The sequence below is a fragment of the Melanaphis sacchari genome, unplaced genomic scaffold, assembly GCF_002803265.2.
Source record: "Melanaphis sacchari strain LSU unplaced genomic scaffold, SCAv2.0 Contig0_pilon_pilon, whole genome shotgun sequence".
NCBI classification, from domain to species: Eukaryota; Metazoa; Arthropoda; class Insecta; order Hemiptera; family Aphididae; genus Melanaphis; species Melanaphis sacchari.
Window position 1 is genome coordinate 3,953,373 of NW_020270366.1, and position 25,344 is coordinate 3,978,716.

General features: G+C 33.6%; 1 protein-coding gene across 7 annotated transcripts in view; it reads right to left on the minus strand.

Annotated features, from left to right (window-relative positions):
• The window catches only part of LOC112599563 (homeotic protein antennapedia-like), a 158,064-nt gene that overhangs the window by 11,428 nt on the left and 121,292 nt on the right, over positions 1–25,344 (minus strand). For 3 of the 7 annotated variants that reach the window (XM_025346520.1, XM_025346528.1, XM_025346511.1), the window contains exons 2-4: positions 22,059–22,126; positions 4,368–5,770; positions 1,201–1,212 (exon numbers count right to left, since the gene is read on the minus strand). In XM_025346520.1, coding sequence (XP_025202305.1) covers positions 1,201–1,212; positions 4,368–5,280 — 925 coding nt within the window. In that variant the 5' untranslated portion in view covers positions 5,281–5,770; positions 22,059–22,126. Of the gene's footprint in view, positions 1–1,200; positions 1,213–4,367; positions 5,771–22,058; positions 22,127–23,924; positions 24,030–25,344 lie in introns of those variants that run through there. The other 4 variants (XM_025346504.1, XM_025346546.1, XM_025346537.1 and 1 more) reach the window with 2 other exon arrangements.

Below are 25,344 nucleotides of genomic sequence, written 5' to 3' on the forward strand. Positions count from 1 at the left end.
ACATAAAATTTTATTTGATAACTTTTACGTCCCGAGCAAATTAGGATGCTAAACGTGCAATTTAATTGTTAAATTATTAAAATATTTTATTGAGTTTCATAGTGATAATAATATAATACAATTAAAGTCTTTACCAATTTAATAAAACATGCAAAATTAAAAAAAAAAAAAATTAAGCTCTAAGTTCAAGAACAGTGAGTTTTTAAATTTATACCTTTCAATCGTTTTATGATATTAATAAGTCATGGATTCCTTGTCGTAGAACAATAATAATGTATTATAATGATAAAAAAAACTTGTGTTTTTAATTTATTAATCTACGTTTTTTTTTTTTTTTTTTATTTATCTAAGTTAAGTAATAAATAATTAAATAATGGATAGAAATATAGAAAGAATCACAAATTAAGGTGAGCTACGAAGTTTATAGTGAATACCATAAATTAAGATTTTTGGGCGGCATTCTTATTAAATACTATAGGTACATATACATTTTTTATTTTTGATAATAAATAATAAATAATAATATTACTAAAAATATGTTTAATAAGAAATATTATGAGCTCAGAATCATGTCAAACGATAAATGTTAAAAAAATATTAATAAATACGAGATGAAAAGAATGACTTATGAAGAAAAATAAATACCAATTTTAAGGTGTTTTTAACTAAACTTAAAAGAAAATAATTTGAAATATCGCAATAAATAATACAAAAAACAATTAAAAAAAAAAAAAAAATTGTTTGACTCTGTTACATAATTAAACTGGCTAAAGTACGCTTGCTTACAATATTGTGTATAAACAATATTATAAAATATCAGTGTATAATAACGTTAAGTGGCTTAAGAATAAGCTTAAACTACTGCAGTAATTACTTTGTGTATATGCAACAGGTAAAAGTGTATCATGCTGATGATTATATTATAAAAATATAAATATTTAATAAAGTAAGAGGTGCTATTTTGTGTACTATTAAAACCTGTGATAGAGCAAATAATTTAAACCAATGCATTTCATTTATTATTTATAGCTGATAAAAAAATTAGTAGAATAATAAATATAAAGCGTGTAGAATATCTGTACGATAGAAAAGAAAGATAGAGATAAGAATTGTAAAGTAATAAAAAAATAAAAAATAATTGCCACGTAAAGTTGCTACAAATGTATAAATATTACCAAAATACCGCAAATTCATCCGTACCTGAGTCTGGACCTGCAAAAATTACCGCAATCATGTAAAATAAAATAAAAAAAAAAAATAAATGATAAAAATAAATAATGATGATAGTAAACAGTATCTCTAACTAATGGCTATTATAATGGAATATATCATAATGTATAATGGCGTTTAATTGTGTTGTTTACTGGGAACTGTTGTTTTCGCGTTCGTATTTGCATATCACACATATTAACTGTCTAATAATAACGTTGTGCATGTTTATTGAAACATATTAGGCATTTCGTTGGATAAAAAACGTATTCGTTTCAAACGAGCACGTGTCTCCTTTGGACTAAGTTACCAATACTTGGTAATTAAACAAAAATGTAAAGTGAGATAGAGTCGAATCTCGACACACTAATGTAGAGAGGAATCAATTGAGACCAATATAGTATATAGAGATAGCGGAGAGGTGGCGTCGTGGTGACATTCCACAGTTTTTATCGTGTGCCTTCAAACCTGAACATTAAAACTTGACATCATCACGACTGATGTTATTATTACCTCCGATAAAACGAATGCAAGGACCAACAACTTTACACACAAATAGCGAAGAAAACCAAAACATAAAATCAGAGGAAATATAATAATTACCTATAGAGGTATAATAGGTATATGGTGTTTCGATTCGTTATGTGGATGAAGGGGATGGTATAATCATGATGATAACAATAAACGCACACTTTTAAACGGGTTCGGGGGTGAGTGGAGAACTTGTGTTTACACGCGGGGATAGCAGTAGTAGGTGGAAGAGGTAAAACAGCCACTTGTTGAGCCGTAATTTATGATTGTACGCGCCGTCACACTGTAATATATATAACATGTATACTAGCAGTTATCACGGTCACACCAAACGTTTGCAGACATTTTGAAAGTTTACGCAAAAATATTAATGAACTGTTTTTATACTGCAGATATTGAAAAATGTAATGAGCTGTCTGTATGCATTAAAAAATGTATATAGGATCAACTATATACCAATTAAAAAAGTAAATATAGATTATTATCTAACCATAGTTTTGTTTTTATAATTACTATTAAATAATATTTTATATTGATTTCGTTAATTTAATTTATGTTATCAGAAGTTTAGCTTATAAATAAACAAAAAACATATTAATTTTAATGGTTATCTACAAACAATTTTTAATAACATGTTTACCATGCACAAACGGGCTAATAGAATTTATGCGAACTGGGTTACGTTTCGAGAATATGTGTACCATAATTTTGTGTCTTGGCCCACCTCCGATTCTGAATGACAAATTTCGCTGCTGCGTATAATATATATATATATATGTACGCGTGTCTGATGAAGGTGCAGTGAGTTTTTTTATCGGCCAAGAAAAGGAATTCCGGATCGTTGGCTCCTTTCGGCTTTTCGTTTGCCTTTTCTACACGCATCAACGGGTCACCCCCAATGGTTTTTCGTGTATACGACTGCTGGGTGCGGGCGCGCGTCCGCTTACCGGCGTCGACGACCGTCGCATGGAAGCAATACATTTCACGGTACATTAATCGGACCTACTGCGCGACATTACCAACAGGAAGAGAGTGAAAAAAAAAATCTCGTACAGCGAAAACATCCGACCACCATCCTTCTTAACCTAACCACCCGCCATAGTGATTTCTAGGGCGGAAAATTTATCTGAAAAATCTGAAAAAATCCATTCCGTTTTGTATAAAATATAATGAATATCGAAATTACGTCTTAAGACAATACGAGAGTATACAATTATGAGTACACACGCACAGATTATTAATGTCGCCAGTTAAACACACAGATACAAGACGTATTCGAAATCAAAGATGTTTATAATGTACGGTAGCAAATATAAAAATAGTTTTAAATATTATACTATATCAGAAATAATCTCTCGTCGAAAACATATTTATTTCTGTTAACTGGAACGCAACCGCGACCACATGTTGACAGTATTTCTTAGAAATCAACAAGACGTGTACTCTGTATAGGTACACTGTACTAAAACCAAAAAATTCAAAAAGAACACGAAAGAATAAAATATTGTAATAAACGACTTTCGAGTAAATATCATACGGAGGCGGTGGCGGTCGAATAAAAACGAGAATGCCCGCTAAGTGGCCAGTATGCCCTCACGAGATAAAGTGATTTGATTGATATTTCGATGTATATATATATATATATGTAGAGCCAATACACAGGTATACTTTATATGTTTATACACACCTACGTGTACGATATGCGACCTGTTGTGATTCAGCGGCACTTTATGATATAGAGATGTAAAAAGGATCGGATAAAAAAAAAGAAAAAAACGTTTCATCGATACGTAACGAATGCCCATTGTGATCGAGATCAGACGTCGTATTTTTTTTTTCAAATATGATTTATGCGGGAGACAAGCCGACAAAAAAGATTACACCTGGGCGAAGACCCCCGGTGATGATGACCACTATACTGTACTATACTATGCGAACGATGGCAAATCTGCGAGTGGATATCTACAACGTCACCGTTCGCGTGTGCGTTTCTAAAAACACGCTAACGAAATTCAGTACAAAGAAACGCGACCTACACGAAAAACGCCATGCTTTTGTTATAATTCTATATTATTTAATATTGTGGCGATACAAAACGCATGCCAAACTAAAAAAAAAAAAAACTACCGCTTTTTAACGGTTAATAAAAAAACCAAAAACAAAATAAAACAACTCTATATTGATATTATATTATATGATAGCGTAAAATATTAGAAACAGGCACATTCTACAAAACGGTTCAAGTCTAAGTCAGGATGTCCACGATGTTTTTCGAATATTATCATGTTTTAATTTATATAAACGTATATAGACTGGATATCATTTGAGTTAGTCATGTTATGCACTCGGAGAAACCACTAGAAATAAGTAGGTAGGTACCTGCTGTTGTGTCATCGTCCGCCAAGGTGGATGGTTATCGAAACGATTTAGGTATTACTGTGCTCCAACGTACCGGTCAACGGTGAGATAGCAATGAGTTGTAAATGACGGGAAACAGTGTGTTGACAAGAGGACCAATCGGGGGGGGGGGGGGGAAAGGGGGGGGGGGAGTTTGTAATTTTTATGACAGTAGCCGACTGAAGAGGTGATCGAACGAGAAAAATATTGAGTGCCTCACTCGTACTTACCGAATTGGCTTCGCATCCACGGGTACAGTGGACTCGGCAACGAATTGTTGTTGACCGCCTGTTGATTCTGGGCGGTAGGCGTCTGCAGCGGCGGCGTCTGCTGGTGCGGATTGACCACGACCTGGTTGTGGTGTCCGGGCGTCGACGGGACGACGGATTGCTGCTGTTGCTGCTGGTGGTGGTGCGGACTCAGGTTGCTGAAGTACGCCTGCTGTTGCTGCTGCTGTTGGTGGTGCGATTGTGGCGGCGGTGCCGAATGGTGGTGCTGCTGCTGCTGCTGTTGGTGATGGTGGTGACCGGCGGCCGTCATCTGCTGCTGCTGGTGGTGGTTGGTCATGTCGACCATGTCGGTGGGGCTACCCGGCTCGACGAGGCCGTTGGCCACCGAGGCCTGGAGCTTGCACGTGGCGTACACGACGGGCGTGTGGCCGTTCATGGTCATCTGGCCCATGCCGCCGCCCCCGCCGCCGCCACCACCGCCGACCAAGCCTCCGCCGATGGGCGACTCGGGCCTGCTGTAGCCGTCCATGGACGACTGGTGGTGGTTGTTGTAGTAGCCGGCCGCCGCGGCCGCCTGCCGGATCTCCATCCGGTCGTAGGGCGGAAACCGCGGGTACGGCATGCCCTGGGGCGGCTGTCCGCCGACCGTGGGCCCCACGTAGTGATGCGGCGGTATGCCCTGCCGGGCGGTCGGGTCGCACGGCGCGTTGTCCACGTAGTGCTGCTGGCCGTGGTGGTGGTGGTCCATGACCACGCCGCCGCCGCCGCCGCCCCCGCCGCCGACGATTCCGCCGACGCCGCCGAGCACGCCGCCACCGCCGCTACCGCCTCCGACGAGGCTTCCTCCGCTGCCGCCGCCTCCGCCGTTCCGCATGTCGGACGGCATGTACGAGTTGGCAAAGTACGAGCTCATGTTCAACAGGTCGCCGCAATTGCCCTCCACTTTGCCGGCCGCTGACACTGGACCGCGGTCGCTAAAACGTGTGGTGTTCGATGTACCGTAATTACACACCGGTGTGGTGTACCGTCGGACTGCCGTGTGGCGCGGCTTCTAGTGGCCACCGACAAGTGCAACGTCGCGGCACGCCGTCATCGTCTCCGTCGGTCTGATAGCGGTGCTTCTGCTGGTGCGGCAATCGACAGTGGTGACGACGGTCTTCTTGTTGGTGACAACAACGGTGGTCGTCGACGCGCAACCGTCCTACGGTCAACGGTGGACGATTTGTCCGGTGGTTGACGACCGATTCGCTGACTGTGTCGCACTCGTTGGTCCAACCGCGGTCACGGTTTTTCCGGTACCTGTACGGTTGACGGTTCTGCTGCTGCTGGCGTTGGATATTCTGCTTTTGCTGGTGCTGGTGACGGTCGTCGCGATCACTTGGTCGGGCACGCGAAATCCGCCCCTGAAATACAAAAAACCAAACAAACACGGTCAATCGATCGTTCGCGTACGTGTGAGAAACTGTATTGCAGAAGTATACATAATATTATTGTGTAGTTGCACGCCGGATTTCGGACGGCCATTCAACGCCAAATTCTCTTTCCTTCTTCCCCCCAAAAAATCCGGAACGGGTTACCCCCACCAGATTTTGCCTAAGTATATACGCGTGTATGAGTATACATATATATTTATATATATTATATATATTGTACAGGCCTTTGTGCGCATATTTGTTTTGCGAATTTCCGCACTCCACCACAACGGCCGCGGGACGTCGAGCTCCGTCAATAGATGACAAATACGTCCATCGCCGGGTTACAATGGGCTCGTGCGGCACCCATCACCCAACCTCCCGCCACCGCGAACACCGGTTCATATGCTACATAAAGTATAAAACGCGTAGGTTAGGCGTACCTATACGGATTATAATATAAGGCATTATTATATTTTACACTGTGCATGTTAAACGTGGTGCGACGACGACAATGGCCAAAGCAGCTGTTCCACGCCGGCTGCATACACTTTGCACGCGAATAAACTGCATATTTCACGCTCGACGACAAGTTGCCGGTTCGTCAACGCGTACCAACCAGATGATCTATTGGTGTGCATTATAATATAGCCTCTTTTATCACATTAAAAAAGGCCCCCGTCTCTCGTGTCATTATGCGCTTATCTCGTCTAGCATTCTTAAAGAGAAATGTCTAAATGTGTGTATATGGTGATTTGTACCCGTCGACTTGAGATTCCCCCTACAACCCGGAGACCGGCGCTATATATCATATATTTATCGATATTTATCGAAAACTTTACTTCAATATATATATTAAAGTATCTAGGTACTTATATATGTATGTATATATATAATATATAACTATATGCTTTTTTTGCTACGTGATTTTATTATTGTTTCTTTATTTCTTTTAAACATTTGTCGTGTGTTTAAGTGATTGTCATTAATACATTGTAGACACTTACTAAAGATTACATTAGACATCTTTATCCACAACAACGCAATTAATACGACCAGTAATGACCATGTTATTTATATTACACGGTGACGGTAGCGTACACAAGTTACGCTTGTTGTCGTACTGTACATGAATAAATACAACAGTTAAAAAAAAGTATAAATTGCAATAAAACATATCTATGTATATAAATGTTGTTGTAAAAGGTGAAGAGTAACGATTATACGAGACAAAATGCACGTTTAAAAGGATAATATAATAAATTAATGACAATTAACAGTGTAGTGCATATCAATAAAAATAATAATAAGTAATTCAAGTGATCTTTGAACGTTATAACCGTGAACGGATTTATATAAATATACATATATATTTATATACAGGTCAAAATTTCAGGAAAAATCAAATCTCGTAGATCGTGCAGTCGTGGTGTTTTCTTATAATACAGACGGCGCTTATCATGATAAAGTATTATCATACGGTTGATCGGTTTTAATCAGTCAATATGATGGAAATATTGACGTATAGCTGTAGGAATTTCAGGCTCAAACTCAATATCTGTTTAACATGCAAATATTAAAACAATAAATACTATACTATGCGAACGCCACTGCAATGATGTGTTTGCTATACGTGACGATGGTACAGAAGTCCAATAGTGTAAAATTGTACAGGCCAGCAATCGAAAACGACGAAATTTTTTCTTAACGACTCAAAAGTCTGACAATATTCACGAAATAGTATTTATTAAATTTGATGATATTCGTCGCGAAATCACTGGACGGCACTCATGACGACAACGTAGCACGACACCATCCCGAGTCGTCGGGACATCGAAAACTAAAAATGATTTTTGTTTGTTTTTACCTAGAAAATGCGACACGACTATAATGGCGGACAGGGTCGGTTTCGGCACATTATAATTGTTGGTCGGATATGATTAGCGGTTCGTTATTTCCTCATAAACACGTGTATAATATATAATATACAAGGAACGTTCTGTGCGCCTATTTCTAACAATTATATAATATTATATATATTGCAGTAAACGCCACAATGCGCGCACATATGGTGAAAATAAGGGCACACAGGAAGACGGATCGAATTTCACTAAACTGGCTTATTCCGACTCACTCGCGCAGCATAGCCAAGCTGTATTTTCATAGTCCATCATAATCTCTTATCTCGGACACTCTTCACAACGACGATTATACAACGAACGGCGCATACGTAAATGCACAAACGTCATCAGTGGAAAACACATTAATTGTATTATATTATTGCAGTCATAATAAGTATATTAAAATAGAAGTATGCTGCAATAAGCGTGGGTGAGTACATTAACCGCAGTTTAAGTGTGGTAAAAGCATTTCAAGACAGAGGGGGCACACGACCTTTAGCTACTGGTCCGAATACTAAGTGCGGTATTTAATGACTGCCGTCTAATTGCAGGTGCACCGTGCATGTCATATTTACAATACGATTCACCAAAACATTTGTATTTTAAACACAACAACAAGTCGCAATGTTGAAAGAGACAAAATTAAAGAAGAAGAAAATAGCAGGGAGACACTTTAAACCATCAAAAACGATATCGTATAATATTTCCATGGGACGTTGGCTGAGGAAAGTCCCGAGGGCTTAATTTTCGCATCTTTTGTGCGGGCCATACGTCTGTCCGTCGTCAGCCCCAAGCATTTAGGGGTTGAAAGCGGATGCGAAAGGGTTGACCGGTTTGTGCTGTGCGTCATGAATAAACGAAACATAAATTCATCAGGCGACGGCGGTGTTTCGCAGCAGTTTAAAGCCCGCCGGGACCTAAATTAATATGCGAAACTCGATGGATAGGTATATACTTTACGTATAGCGAGGTGGATGTATATTATGTATATATAATATACATATATATATATATTTATATTAGGTAGTCGTAGTGGTACGACAAAGCACCTCGATAGAACGAGAATGACGTGGGTAGAAAGACAAAGAGAGAGTGAGAGTGTCGGTGACTGGGACCCCTTTGCTATATTCGTTTCTTCGTGCACAATACGTATAATATAGTGAATTACAATACACCTTCGAGTTCCGTTATATTAAATCCACCGATCTCTCCACCACCACCACCTCTTCCGCCGGTAAGTCATCTTACAGTGCGGTATGCATATTATATTATATTATTGCAACGGACGTACATTTTTGGCCCCGATAAACCCCCCCCCCCTGTGAGTACACATGTATAACCGACAAATATCACCGTTACAATATTATATATTATTGTTATTATTATTATAGAAAACGTCTGAGTGGTATATTAATCTTTGCACGGTTTTTTTTCTTTTATAGAAACAAATTCCCGTTGGATTATTTTGTTGATATTTCTTTTTTTTAGACGATGAACAAAATAATGTTGAATTATTATTTTATGTGCACCAAAACGAATATTATACATAATATTCCACGAGTATAGCGTTTCAAAGTATATCTGACACAATAATACTAAATCGACGAGCTAATGAGTAACTTATAACAGCTTAATAGGTACATTAATATTTCGTAATTACGATAAATAACGTCCATAAAGTAAAAACACTAAAGGTCGGCGTCGTATCTCAACGTAATATTAACGCACAGCGATAATGACTCATTATTTGTAAACAGTACCGATATAACATACACGTTATATATCGTATATAATTATAAACAAGCTAAAGATGCTAAATGCTAAAATGTTTTAGCCACCTATACGTATTGTCAGGATCTTAACACATAAATATAAATCGTACAGTGCTCTGTATTTACGGTTTGAATAATTGGAATTTCGAAAGAGGCTAACAATTTCAATACGCACAGTGGTCAAAACTATAAACGTCATTAAGGATTTACAAATATATTAAATTTACATCTATCTGGAAACGAGAGTCGACAACTATGACTGTTCGAATAGAATGTAACATTCGAAACGAGCTTATAACGACGACGACACCTGTCCAAGAGCAATATTATAATATTAAGACAAACCCAAACAAAAAAAAAAACAAAAAAATTTAACCGCCACAGCCGTCATGGGAATCTGACAACAACACGGCACTGGCCTTCAGTCGGATTTTAATCTCGGATAGAGAGTACCTACTGTCGGACACATCGGACATCGTTGTACAGCCGTACCCGACTTTTCGCAATCGGTAACCGTTGACGGTGATTTATAGTATTATGTGACCGGCGACGGGCAGATGAGATTAAATCCGAGCTTATATTCTTATGATAATGATTGTACGATATTATCATAACAACGAGGTTGTGCAATGATTTTACGCGACAACTCAAGTCACGCGCGCGACCGACGCGCACGAGAGAATCAAACAAAACGGCGTTTTAATTTTTTTATTTTTTGGATCAATGAGCATGATCTATGTGAGAACGACGCAACCACCGTACGCCGTCGCCCAGTGCTACCATCGCGCGTACAACGCAAACAACACTACGCGTTCGCCGGGCGGACGACTAAACGCAACACGAAAACAAACGACCTCTTTCGTAGCGTCACGTCTCGCGTAAGACGATGGTTTAATAATAATAATAATAATAATAATGACAACACTAGTATTATCGATTAATTGTTATTATTATTATTATTATTATTGAACGAATTATTGAAATCAAATCGTTTCGGCCAAGTCGAGCGTATCCCGTGTACCACCGTACTACGGATATTTAATAAAGCGGCACACGTTATGACGTGTGGTTATAGTTGAAAACATATAACCTATACAAACTTATAGGTATAGTTGAAAACACGTAATTTAGAGATCCGTTGCTGTTACCATCGATATCCCCGTAAAAAAAAAAAAATATCAAAATATATTTCGTCTTGATAAATAGTGCTATATCGATTATCCGCGACATTCCGATAAACGGGAAAGGCAGACGGTACGAACCGAAAAATCAAATAAGTTTTTAATTGCACCGTGCAATATAGACGAACCGAAAAAAATATCATAATTTCTCTCCGCCTAAACACGGACGGACGAGATGATTGTTACGAGTTATATGACTATAACGACCGGAATTGTGTTACGCTCCAAAAAAGCTCGCTCGGAGTGACAAAATATGCGCACCGATATCGAAATGACGTTATGGTTTTGGGATTGCCCGAGAATAATAAAACGGTTACAGCATAAGGCCGTGGGTGGCGCCTGAAACCCAGTGGTCAAGCAACCACACTTGCACGGCGCCAACCTGTGCAGCGTCACGTATTTTGTCGGGCACAATGGCCTACTCGTGCATTATTATGAGAAAATAATGCACTCGAACGGTTGAGTTGGCAGATATAACGTTTTCTGTTAAAATAAATCAAAATCAAAATATTACTGTGACATCACAAGTGTTATCACTTTGGTTAAGCAAAGCACAATTCCAACAGTACGATTTAAAAAAAAAATAATTAAGATTTACTCGGAAACGTATATTTTGTTACGTGCAGTTTTTAAGGGTTCCGTGCTGCAAACTTTGTGACTAATAAAAATGTAAGGAACATTTTATAGGCAACTCTATAAACATTTATCAACATTTATCAGCTACGCAGTCGTGTTGGTCGTAAGCTGTTGTTATTATTGTGAGTTTAAATGTTTAATACGATTAAAGTACGGGCTATTCTTCGAATTTGTACACGTATGTTATTTATGAACAATATCTTTAGAAGTAGACGGTAAAAATAAAGTCCCGGTGGAAAAGCATTCAAATAAACAAAAACAAAAGTCTGAAATAGATAATAAAACGAAATAATTATTTGTTTTTTTTTTGAACGATTAATTAAAAATATAAAACAGCATTCTGCATTCATAAATACATCCTAGAGAAAAAAAAGTTCTATTTTTCAATAACAGACACATCTAATTGTAATAGTAAAAATGTCACAATTTTCATTCAGAAAAAATATTCGAATAGTCTTCATAACATTTATAATAGAACAACCAAAAAATATTTAAAAAAGTATTTTTAGATAAATATTTTAACTTGAAACGTTTGAAATTTCTATAACAAATGTATTCAAAATAAGATAATAAGAAAATGTGGCTCAGTCATTTCCTTGTATCATGGATATTTTGATTATTTTTTAGAATTAAAATCAGAATAGACGTCATAACACAAGGTTGAAATTAAAATGAATAGTTTATGGATAAAACATATAATACTCGCTGATCCCATTTATTATTGGATTAAAATTACATTGAACTTCGCATAATTATAACAGTAACTAAAACTTAACTAATGCGAGTTACATACTATGAAAAAAAAAATAAATAAAAAAATATATTTAACAAAAAATTCCGTCCAGAAAAAAGCACATGCATAAAATTAGGAAAATTAGAAACTTTTAAAACTATTATTATATTTCTCTTATTGTAGGGATAATGATATTTATCTTAAAACTTACTAGTAAAGTAATTGTGTTAAATATAAAACAGCTATTTCTCGGGCAAAGTATATTTTTATTTAGCCATCAAACCTAAAATCACCTAGAGCATCTGGTACGCCACATCAACAACAACAACAACAACAATATTAATAATAATAATATTGTAACATTCACAATTCGATGACCGGCGTACAGATGGTGCCACAGGATATTTTATCGCCTTGCAGACAAAGGCTTTTCGACTGGTGCTGGGTGGAGCCTACGGGTCGAAGGGACGATGCATCATCCGTCAACTGTCAGAGGAACCATTGCTGGCAATCATGGCGATCGGGGAAACCATCATCGAGAGGCGGCGGCCAGAGGCGTGTTATATATACGTTATGAAAATCCGATCAAAAGCGTTTCGTCGCATAAGAATTGCATTGTACAGTGATTTTTTTATTGTAATTATTAATCATCGTCGTTTTTACACAGAGATTAAAAAAAATAGTAAATTGCCAACGTAACTATTTAAGACTTAATAGATCAGTGGTAAGATTTAAGCCTAAATGGCCCGGGGACTTTGTAGTCGGTACATATATTCTGTGTTAATTAGTCTTGGAAAACGAAAGACAAAACATTTCTGTGAATGATCAAAAACCGACCGAAATGAACGTCGACTAAATACAAGTGTAAGGTACATACTATTATATTATTGTAATTGTAATTGTAGCTCACTATTTGAAATCGTTTTATAATTTCGCGTGACTGAAACTTTAAGCGTGCAGCACAATGTGTAAACAATTGATAATGGTATATGGGTCACACATCGAATAAATGTTGTTATTATGATAATATGCGATGGTTGTACATTGCAGAATATGGGGTATAAAAAAGATGTTTAAAATATTTTATGTACCTTTTATGATCAGGGTATATATTTATATAAATACAACGTATAGGGAGATTTCGTCGTCCCCTTTTCCATTCTACGCGTGCGTGGGTACTATACAATGAAATTACAGAGCTATAAAAACCACAGTGCTCTCGTCAACCCATTCCTCGAGTGCAAATTATTGTCAGTGTTCTTTACAATCGTTTAATAAGTCGTAAAAACGCTGTTTCAACACCACCGCCGCCGCCGCCGCCACCACCACAACAGCCGACGTATAATTTAACGCACAAGTTTCCCCAGTATAACGACTGTATATTTGTGTATACATAAATAAAATATAACTCTTCCCAGTCTAGAGATTACATGGTGTAATAATTATCAAGGAAAACGGAAAAAAAACAACCTTAAATCGACCGTGCAAAACTGTACACACCAGAACCGAGCCGCCGAGCCGCTTCGAACCAAATATAATGTTATAATTTATAATGATCGCCGTACGTTCAGCGGCTAAGATTTTTCACGCCAGTTAAAAGACAATCTATAATTATTGTTATTAATTATATTCTGTGAGCATTTCAAGCTTATAATAATATAACATTCAAGACGATGCTGCAGTACAAACAGACGTGTAAATAATTGTGTACTAAAATACTATTATGTGATGTTTGCCGCCAACTCTTTATCTACGGATATTTTTACTAGGTATATACAACACGATATATATGAATGTCAGACATAAACAAAGCGTTTGATATAAACCCGAATTTTTTTTATTTTTATTATTTGATTAGCCGCAAATTAAACTTAATTTAGTATTATAATTATAATAAATCTTCTATACTGATATCAGAATTTCGATCATTTCAGGTTTCTATGTAACATGTTTTACTGTGTTTGTAATGTGTATAATGTACTAGAATTATATATCTGTAAACAGTGCATAACAAAAATAATGAAATTGTAATTTATTTTAATATATAACTTAAGTTAATTGAAGCATTTTTTATTTATTTAAATAAAATAGTTTAAATTGACATACTAAATAAATGCATTTAGTTTCAAATTGTTATTTCAAATAAAAGTTAGAACTTGACTAATTGTTAAAAACTGGAATTTATTTTTTTTTAAATAATCAAATTATGGATAATGGTATGCACTAATTATGGGTAAACAGCATATACCTATTATGTAAGTAAAATAATAAAATGTATAAAAACAAATGTATTTTTGATATTTTATTCTATAGGATAAATAGTTTTCTGGTTTAGATATATAACAAAAAGCATTTTGTAAATAATAAATTAAAGATAGACTTAAATTTTAAAACAAAAATGATAACTTCTAATAATGAATGATTTAAATAATTGTAAAAAATAAATTTTTTTTAGGTAATGGAAATTCAAAATGTTTTAAGAGAATAATTTATTTCAGAAACATATTACTTACTTACCAACTAATATTTAAAGCAAAAGCAATTAAGTTACGTTAACACCAAATATATTAATTTATTGATTTATATAATCAACTTAAATTTTTAACTTGTTTATGCCTAGCCCCAAGCAATTATAACTGGTACTATAAGAATAATTGTATAATTATAATACAACATATACGTATAGGTAGTTTGTAAAATTCAATTTGATTATTTGATAAATCTAGAATAGTTTTTTATTTTTTGTTGATAGTATTTGTGTGTCTAAAAAAAATACTCCAATGATTTGGTTTCATGTATACCATGATAATCAAATTAACGAAAATAAATAATTATATTGACATTAAATTTATAACTAAATTAAATCTACTAATCTCAGAATATCATGTCATACAATAATGAAGTTGGTGTATTAATACCTATCATCTAATGTTATTTTTATGTAAATATCAATATTATATATCATTTAAATTTTAAATTATGTAAATTATTTTACTATTACATATCTTATACTAAAATGTATTAGGTAGGTACTACTTTAAGCATATGCGGCTATTGCTATAGGTATACAAACTCTATAATCATATAATTCATAAAACTATATGATACAGAAAACCAGAAATTTTGAACGATTACATAGTATAATATTTTTACTTATTTAAAAAGTTATAGTTAAATTATTAACCGTTATTATAATTATATAATACATATGTGGCTGTATATTTACAACAATAAATGTATAAATAAACTTTTCAATTAAATATTAGAAGTATTAAGAATAAAATATGAATAAATAACTAAAAACCATTACTACTACCACTACTACTACAACTACTATTAATAAATAAAAATGCATTTATAGATATTTCATAGTTAAGTCAAAACTAGTTATGTAAATGTATTATACGCTTTAAAATATATTATTTCTCAATAACTTACACTTAAAATGTTTCAAACTTCAAACTACTTTATAGATATAATAATATATTATTTAACACATTAATTTGAGTTTAAATTAATTTAGATAATGTAATAATTAAATTTAAAAAATGAATTGAAACAGAATATAGTTATTGAGAGAAATTTTAAAATATTTTACAACGGTTATACTAAGATAGTTTATATTATATTACAAGGAACGCGAAACTTTTTAATTATAAACGCGTATACGTGTATGTACTATACATTATTATAATATTATGAAACTTTTGTCAGCTCAATATATATATATATATATTTACATAATATTATATTATACTGTTTATTTAATTTTGTTATAAACACCAAGTAAATCTATTATTACCATAACCACAACTGCTTAAATGTTTTTAAAACAAAAATATATCTTTCTACAAATTAAAGACACTTAATCTTGTACCTTAATTATATTTAAATAGGCATCGAATTAAAATTGAAAATTATTTTTTAGTTTTTCATATAATTGTTGAACTAAAATATAAATATGGATGATAAAAATTATAAAAATTTACCTGATTTAAAACGTTATAAAATCAATTCACTTAACTCGTGTTGTACTGATTGCGAAAACAACTACGATAGATAATACGGTAACGAGGTAGAAAACCCGACTGTGATGCTGCAGTGCTTGCACACAATAATGACCGCAGATTTCCGAAAATTGTTTTCCCAACGATTCTTAAAGCCCCCATGAGGACCCCCACAGGATTAACAATTAAGTGATTACAATTTTATTGTCTCTCTAAACGATCGTGTCGTGTGTACACCATGATATATAAGTAGTATAATATATCGTTCGGAGAATATAATGGGATAAATACGCTATAATATTACATTCATTTTTAATTATGTGCGCACCCAACTCTTGATTGAGACATCAATTATTATACCTACCATAGCGTATGCATGACGTACTCAGGATACCATATTACAGTATACACAAAATTTATTATTATAGTATTTACTATTTAATATATACACAAGACCCCGCATATGGGTTGTGCGGCGGCGACATGACGAAACTTGATAGTCCCGTAGGGGTCACCCCGATGGCGGAAAGCGTATATGGCTGCTATTAAAATTGATGTCATAAAATTATATAGGTATATTTGGGTTTTTGATTTATCGCACAAAATTCTGCGGGATAAACAATACGTGCGCGGTGGTTGGAACGTGCAGAAAGAAAAAAACCGCCATCATAGATAAATAGTGAAATTCAATTAAAGTGGGAAAAACAGAAAGAAACAATCGTAGAAAAAAATGTCCAGCTACGGGATACATATCATAATAGATGGTTATTGTTGCAATTTCTACATGGTTATTATCATGGTGGTAAATCTTACATGAAACCTCACTATCACGTACACATATCACTATTAAGTTGCAATTATTGTAAAGTTAGAGGCGAGCAACAGCTGTATAAAATGACAGGATAATTCTTCTCTTATTTGTCTTCGTCAAAAAATAATGAAGTTCGAAACGGATTCAACGCGATTTTCGACCAGAATGCAATTACTCTGATATATTTATAGGTTACTATATCTATTTATAGTTGGAAATAATATTATGTTACTCTACGCATATTAAATTAAATCTTGTGTTTTTTAATTTTAACTTCCATATCTAATCGGCCACAACAAGAAGAGCGTATAATTTATTTATAATACCAGTACATTACACATTCAAAGACATTTATTAATTAATACACTTGTTAATTAATGCATTTTTTTTTAGAACTTCAATTTAGATTTTTATATATAAGCACATGTATGAAGACGACACAATATGCGCACATGTGCGGGCGGCGTTGTATTCTAATACTCATACTTTCTACGGACATTACTGCAGATATGTAATAATTAATTTTGAATTTGTTTTCTAATTTCGAACAAAATTTCTGTAAATGTAATGGACAATTTTTTTTTTCGATAAGATTTATTTTTATTTTACATGGTTTTTGAGAAAAAAAAAATTCTTATTCGGCGTTTCATCAAATACAAGCAATAAGCTTCTATAATTTCATAATATTAAATATACATTAAACAAGCCGCTATGATGGGCAGAACTTTTTAAGACAACGTTTCGATTTTTACATTTTTTTAAACACGTTTTCCAAAAACTCAAACATTTATTTAAATCACATTGTAACACGTGACGAATATACGGTTCATCACTATATAAACATTTCATCCTAATGTACAGTGTATATAACAGTCTAAAATAATTGTTATTTCAACAGACTGGTGAATGTATAAACAAAAAAAAAAATCCATCATTCAATTAGAAAATGGTTGAAATTATGTTGTGAATCCAGATAATATTTGGATTTTCTAATGGTTGTTGTAGGTGTTTACAATCGAAAAAAAAACCCTATATCCTAATGCGTCTCATAAGTATGGCATATTTTACAGAAATATTACAATGTAGGTATTAGCTCTACATGTACAGTATAGATACGCCACTCTGTAATACTATACCTTGTAATTTCTATATTATTTTATAACGGCAAGCTAGGATTTCCGCTATCAGTTTATCACTAGCTGTAATCACAAAATCGCTGAACAAACGGAATAAAATACAATGTGTATATAGGCAGTAGGCACTATCGGAAAAGTATGGATAACGTGGTAATTGTTATTAAAAAATCGTTTCAATATTATTTTTTTATTAAAATATTTATTCTAGCAATTACCTACAATATTTTTTATAGATATAATATTCCAGCCATAACGTAGACATAAGTATTACACACGCAGCGCTATACAAGCACCAGTGGCGTTGACATCGTTGTCGTTGTTTACCTGAAAGGCCGAAACAAATAACCGACTAATGAATTTATAACGGTACACGACTACATAATGCATCGTGACGAAGACCAGGATCATACATCTTGTTAGCACACGCGGCAAGACCGAGCAGAATTCTGTATTTGAGAAGATTTTTAATAATAATATTATACTCGTGCACATGGTTTACCGTACAGTGCGTACGTTCGTGTATCGGTATCGTACATAGGTGATGTCGCGTGGAGAACAATCGAAAGAAGAAATGGGTCGGTATTGTTATTGTCACATCCCCACCCATCACCGCTACGCCACAGGAGAAAATTTTTCTCAGACGAAAACCTCTACTATACAATATACTAAAAACATCAAGTGTCATAACTCATAAGTGCCTATAGGGATTTGGCGGTCAAAGGATTCGATTGTGAGCGCGTTATTTTTAATAGATCAGAGGTTCTCAAATTTATTGTACACGTAAAAATAAATCAGTAAAATATTATGATTATTTTTAATATATTCGTATTACAAATTATTTTCCATACGGAGTCTTAAGGGTACCACCAGTGTGGAAATATTCATGTCCAAAATTTGATAATCTCGAAAATAAATTCATAATTAGCCGTAACTGGATTGTTTTTTTTTTTTTTTTGTTTGTTTTTCACATAATCATTAAATAATTTATTCAAATACCATCAGCAATGGATGTTTTCGTTTGATGGCAATCAACAATTTATATCAATTATATTTTATATATTTGTTGTTATAAAAAAAGGTCTGCATTTAATTAAAACAAAATAAACTTAAACACAATGTTATCGTTTAATTGATTTATTCTAAACTTTAACAAATATTTTTGCTGTATTTGAAATTTAAAATTTAGGCCGTAGAATAAGTATTCTTATAGTTTCAGTCGAACGTCTGTATTATGGTAACTTTTATCTTTTGTGTCAGATAAGTGCGTACTGAATTGTTTTTTTATTTGTATATTTAAATCACCCGATTCGAAAGCGAGGGTGGCTATATTCTTCGAAAAGTCTTTAATATACTAAAATATGGCTGAACGATATATACGATAAAGGGATAGAAGATTCACCAAAAAAAACTGTAAATGAACTAATTATATTTGTTAATGACGTTCATAATCAAACAAATAAAGTCAAGTTTATCAATCCAATGTGAATGCGGTTGAACATTAATAATTACTATACCACAACTATAATATCAATGCATAGGTATTTAGTATTTTAGAACACGATTAGGTTAATTTAGTTAGTTAAATTGCAATAATAATAAAATTATTTTAATTTAAAACAATTAAATAAGTAAATATAAATAATAATTAATTATAAAAAGTGATTGTTAGTTTTAATTATATCGAATAATATTTTAATAAAAAGAAAAATTGTATATATTATATCAATTTATAATAAATTAAAATGGTTCATGCTTAATACTTATTAGTTATGATTGTTATGAATAATATACAAATTAAGTAAAGTATTAGGTACCTACGATTTTCTTGTACTTTTCGTTGTAATTAGAAACTATAATATTATTAAATATTAAAAATAACGTTTAATAGAAAACCAATAATACATAGAATACCTAAATAATAAATACAACGTTTACATAATGATCATTGTCATCTTTCAAAAATATCTTTGTACTCCATGGTCGTATAGCGACCGCAATAGGGGATGGGCTACGGGTTTAGACCCTTTCTGTAGACTGTTTAAATGCGTTTACCGCCATCATACAAATTATAATGATGGTATAGTTATGGCCACGTTAGAACGTAGTTAATAAATTATAAATATGAATAAAAAAGTTTATTTTTTAGCCCTCATTTAAAAATCCTAACCTAACTCATATAATTTAAGAATTCTAATTTACACATTTTTTGTTACGGTAAGCTAAAAGAGAAAGGTTTATCATGATCTGTATAAAAAAATCCATTGAGGGACGTTAGTAATGTTTTCACGACGATCACGACGGCTGTGACCGTCGTTAAAACTGATTTGTTAATGAAGAAAAATTATAATAAATGTACAAAAGAAACTAACCTATATTATAGTCGTTATCTATTAAACTATCTCGTTAAATCGTTGTAAAAATTAATACGCTCGTACATCTTGTTAAGTATAACGTAAGACAAAGGTTAGTTTAATATTGCAAACACGTTGTTTTGAAGAGTTTAATTTTTTCTTGAACATTTTTTTTAATAAAAATTTTAAGTTTTTAACACTTATATTGCTCTTATTTTGGCTTTAATAGGTATATGAATTGATATTTAAATTCATTATATAAAATAGAATATAATTAATAATTTTCAATGAATATAAATAATATCGAACGATTTTCTCTTTATTTATAAGAATTTTAGATTAATTTAAGAAGATATTTATTTTTGATTTAAAATAATTATTTGAACATATTTTAATAAAAATTTTTAGAATACAATACAAATAAAATAAAATTATACAATTGGTACAAAAATAAGAAAAATAAAAAGTAGCATCTCGTTATTATTGTTATTTTAAATAACGAGTATTCATTGTTTAAAGAATCAATCTATGAAAAGGGACTGCGTTAACGAAATTTTATTTGATAGGAACGTAATTTATATATTATACTTTACATATATGGGTCGTATCATTTGCACTTCCAAAAAAAAAAATAAATAAAATAAATAAATAAAAACATAGAATATAATGATAATAATATATTATATTTATATAAGCGATGGACACTCGGAATAATGACAATATCTGGAAAATTGATAGGAAAATTCAGTGGGTGTGCACGATATTTTGTTATATATTCAATATTGGTGATGAAGGGGGTGAAAGGGACACCATGAGCAGCGGCGGTGGCGTTTTTTGATAAACAGCTAACACGCGTCAGTGGACATCCGGTTGGACGTTTGCCCGATGCAATATAATAATATATAATACCATATAAAAATGAATAGAATATAAATATATCGGTGTAGCAGTGGGTGCGGGTAGAACTATAACCCCGTCGAGCGTATAAGGACTGTAATATCAGCGTATTATATAATACTATAGACTGGATATTATAATAGCATAAAACAATATAAATCGTATGAATGTGATTTATTTTTATTTAATATTATTTTTGTTTTCTCTTTGGCTTTTGTTTTTATTATGAATATTATTTATTTATATTTTTGTTGTTTCGTGATATAGATGCCCACGGCGGAAAACGGTTCTATATTATATACTGACGCCGGCAGGACGATAGACGCGAAAGTCGTAAATTTCCACGTGCCGTAGCATCCGATTATTAGCGCGAGACCCGCTCATCCACGCGTGGGTAAGCTCAAAAATAATAACGAGAAATATTTAATGGTGACACGCACAGTTACAAATCGAACGTTATTGGCTACATAACAATAATAATAAACGAGCATATATACTTAATAAAACATGAAAATAAAATGTTGAAAAGCGAACGGAGATAAATGATTGTTAAAGATGATACTTTTTCTATGTTTGTTAACAAGATTTTGCGACAAAAAAAGTACAGAAAGTCATCATAAAAAGTTTTTCGAACAAACGAATATATGCGAGGTAGATACTATATGTGTAGGTACATATACCAATTGCGAAAAGCGACGTATACAGTTATTTGTAACTATAAATTAAATTTAAGTCAAGTGCTTGTTGCACTTAATGTGCAGCACAAAACAATTATAAGGACGATCGCATATTAATGTCGAGATAAATAATAATAATAAAGAATCGCAATCGTATAATATGTATTTTCAACTTACCGAGTAGACCTCAATATATAGGAGATTATATTATACAAAACCAAAGTGAAAAATCGACGTCTTTTTACCTGTAACAAAAAACAAAAATAAAATAATTAGATTATGCACTATATATATATATATTATGTATATTGAATCATGATGAATCGTCGAGATAGGTTATTATTTTATGAGTTATTTATAGAAACAAAATACGCAAGACTGAGGCAGATGCGAGCAAGCTCTAATCTGAAAGGTGAACGCGCAATGCACAATAAATCACATTATTGGCTAAATGAAAAGAAAAAACGTTTTATAATAATTTATTGACGCTGTACATGTATAATATTATACTATATGCGAAACGTTATCAGTTTCACGCTAGAAAAAAAAAATAAATAAATAAAATAGTTCGACACGCGCGTCAATAATGATTTTACGATCGATTTTTTTTTTCTTTTGTAAACCGTGCCCGCGGACTTTTTCCGCACGCGTACATTGCGTGTGTTGTACAATATATTTCCTGCGTCCCCTTCGAATTATTATTATTATTATCATGACAATTGATGTCGATTACGCTTAAAAAATATCGCGGAAACTCTTTTATTTTCTGGTTACCTTACTGATACACAGATAATCGATATTTAACCAATAACCATGTAGTATGATCCGGTCCCAGTAAAACACCATAAAACATTATTCGCAATGTGCACATCATATAAAGCATGTACTATAAATGGTTACATTGAATATATTAAATAATATTTTGAGAGATACCGAATATTTTACTATTATATTTATTTATTTATTTATTTATTTTATAACAATACGGGACAAGCCCAAATTACAAAATTGTAATATTATAAATTTAGTACAAACAGTTAATAATATAGTAGTGCTGATGGATCCTTATTGGCTATACTCATCATGCGATATAGTGGCTGGTTTTTTGCATAGTTGGTGTTGCATTTGGGTAAGGAAAAAATAATTAATTGACGAGCATGAAAAGATGGAACTTTAAAGTTAATTTGGGATATTAGTTCATCAGTCATTAAACGCACTTTGCTTAATGCTATACATTGAAATCTAAACGAAACGAAACTTTATTGTTTTAAACTTTATGTTTGTTTAAAACACATATTTTAATCGCTTTCCAGACATGATCTATGTGTTTTATTAATTCACGGCGATAACAAATATTACGATTATATGACGCCTATATTTATGGTATTTATACGCAGAAAATGTGTACAGTGATTTGTATCACAATTGCGTAATAAATTTATCATTTAATTATGAGCTAGTCTGTACTGTTCATAACGATCGTTCGAAATATTATAACAAGCGTTTGCCTACACCGAATGAACAAAAATAAATGTACTTGCCTAGATATAACTACAAAATAATAATGGTAGGTAACACTAAAACTTAATAACAAACGTCCTACAATAAATTGAAAATATTTTTATTTTTGTAGAGGCGTATTTAATTCGTTATTGTTGCGTGCGGTATTTATGAGATAAATGTATTGTAATAATAATTATATTATGTACGGTAGAAACGGACTTGAAAACAAAAACCGGTTCTCGGACACGATTGAGCTATCAGACGAGAAAATATAGGTATGTATAATAATAACGAAAACCCTTCGCACGACGACGTTCTCACCGTGGCCAATCGTCCTCGCCGAGCGCACGTATACGTATATACCTACCACTATAATAATGTAATAATTATGCACGATACACATTATACCTACATCCACATACGCGACATTATCGAACTATTTGATATCCAAATGGGTTGACAAAATCATTTTCTATCTGGTTTATCCACTATTATTCTCAACATTATATATCACAGTACAAAAGGCCAAAACAAATTTACCTGTCCTGCGCCCCCCGGAAACGCCGCGTTCGTGTACACTCGACAAACGCGATATCACGATCGTATATCAACAGCAATATCATCCCCGACAACCGGTTGTAGGCGGCGGCGGCGGCGACGGTGGGGAAAACGAAAACTATCGCGCGCACTCCCGACACCCGCGCGGAAGTATACCTACACATATATTATTAATATTATTATTATTATTAGGTATTGGCACTCAAACATTAATCGAATGATTTTCGAATGGTAACGACACTATAATACGAACTCCCGTATACGATAAAACGTCGACGTCGAACGCACCGTCACCGTCGTACATCGGACGCGTATTGAAACGCCGGTGCGCGTGTACGTGTGTATGCGCGCGCGCGCGCTCGCGTATTTTTCTATTCCGTTCCGCCCCGCGACCGTGTTGCTCACACCGACGACGATCGCCCGCCGCCGCCGACAGCCGCTGCAGCCGTCCACGTCGTGTATATTCATCGTCACCACCGATCATGTGTGTGTGTGTGCGTGTGTCGTGATATGACAAACTAGTGGTGTTTTTTGGGTGGTAGTATTTAGTCTATAACGTAATACGAATCGTATTGTACGAGAGCACACGCGCACCCTGTTTACTCGCTGCTGCGCGACGACTCTCAAACCACCGCCATTCGCAGACCGGGTTCTCATTAAGGACACCGACTATATAATGTATATATATATATATATATACGTATAGGTTTATTGCAACGGTAGTAAATGTTTTTGCTTTTGTACTGTACTGTATTTTTCAGAGAAAGTAGATAAAGATTTGGTCCTCCTTATGATTATACGCGCGGCTACGGTAGAAAACGTAGTTTTCCCATATTATATTCCTGTACGAGACACGAATTTAATACGATGCACATACCTACCCTTATTCTATATAGAACGCTCCCTTCTGTTCAGTATGGATACCTAATAAGATATTTATAGATATGACGAGAATAGTAAAAGTAATTTTTTAAATCTACAGACTACAATTATTTACATCGTTTTGAAATTTTATGATATAGTATGGTGATTTTGAATTGCATAATATAAACAGTTATACGATATAATACAGGTAATTGATTTATTCTACATATTCATTGAGCCAAATGCATTTTAGATACTGGCAAATTTCGTTTCTATGCTTGTTAAGAGTATTAGCTTGTTCTAACTCAAGATAATGTTATGTATATATATATATATTATAAAATAAGCCTTCACTGATATTATGCGATCGCTCCAATATTGGTACATATACAAACACATATTTTTGTTAATACTATATTACGATTTATACCTATACGAGAAATTAAATTTTATTAAACCGTTATTAAGGTCAACAAATTTGACAATGAGTAGACATTATAAACGATTCTTTCGATAAGTAAGCTTTCGCGATCCTTTA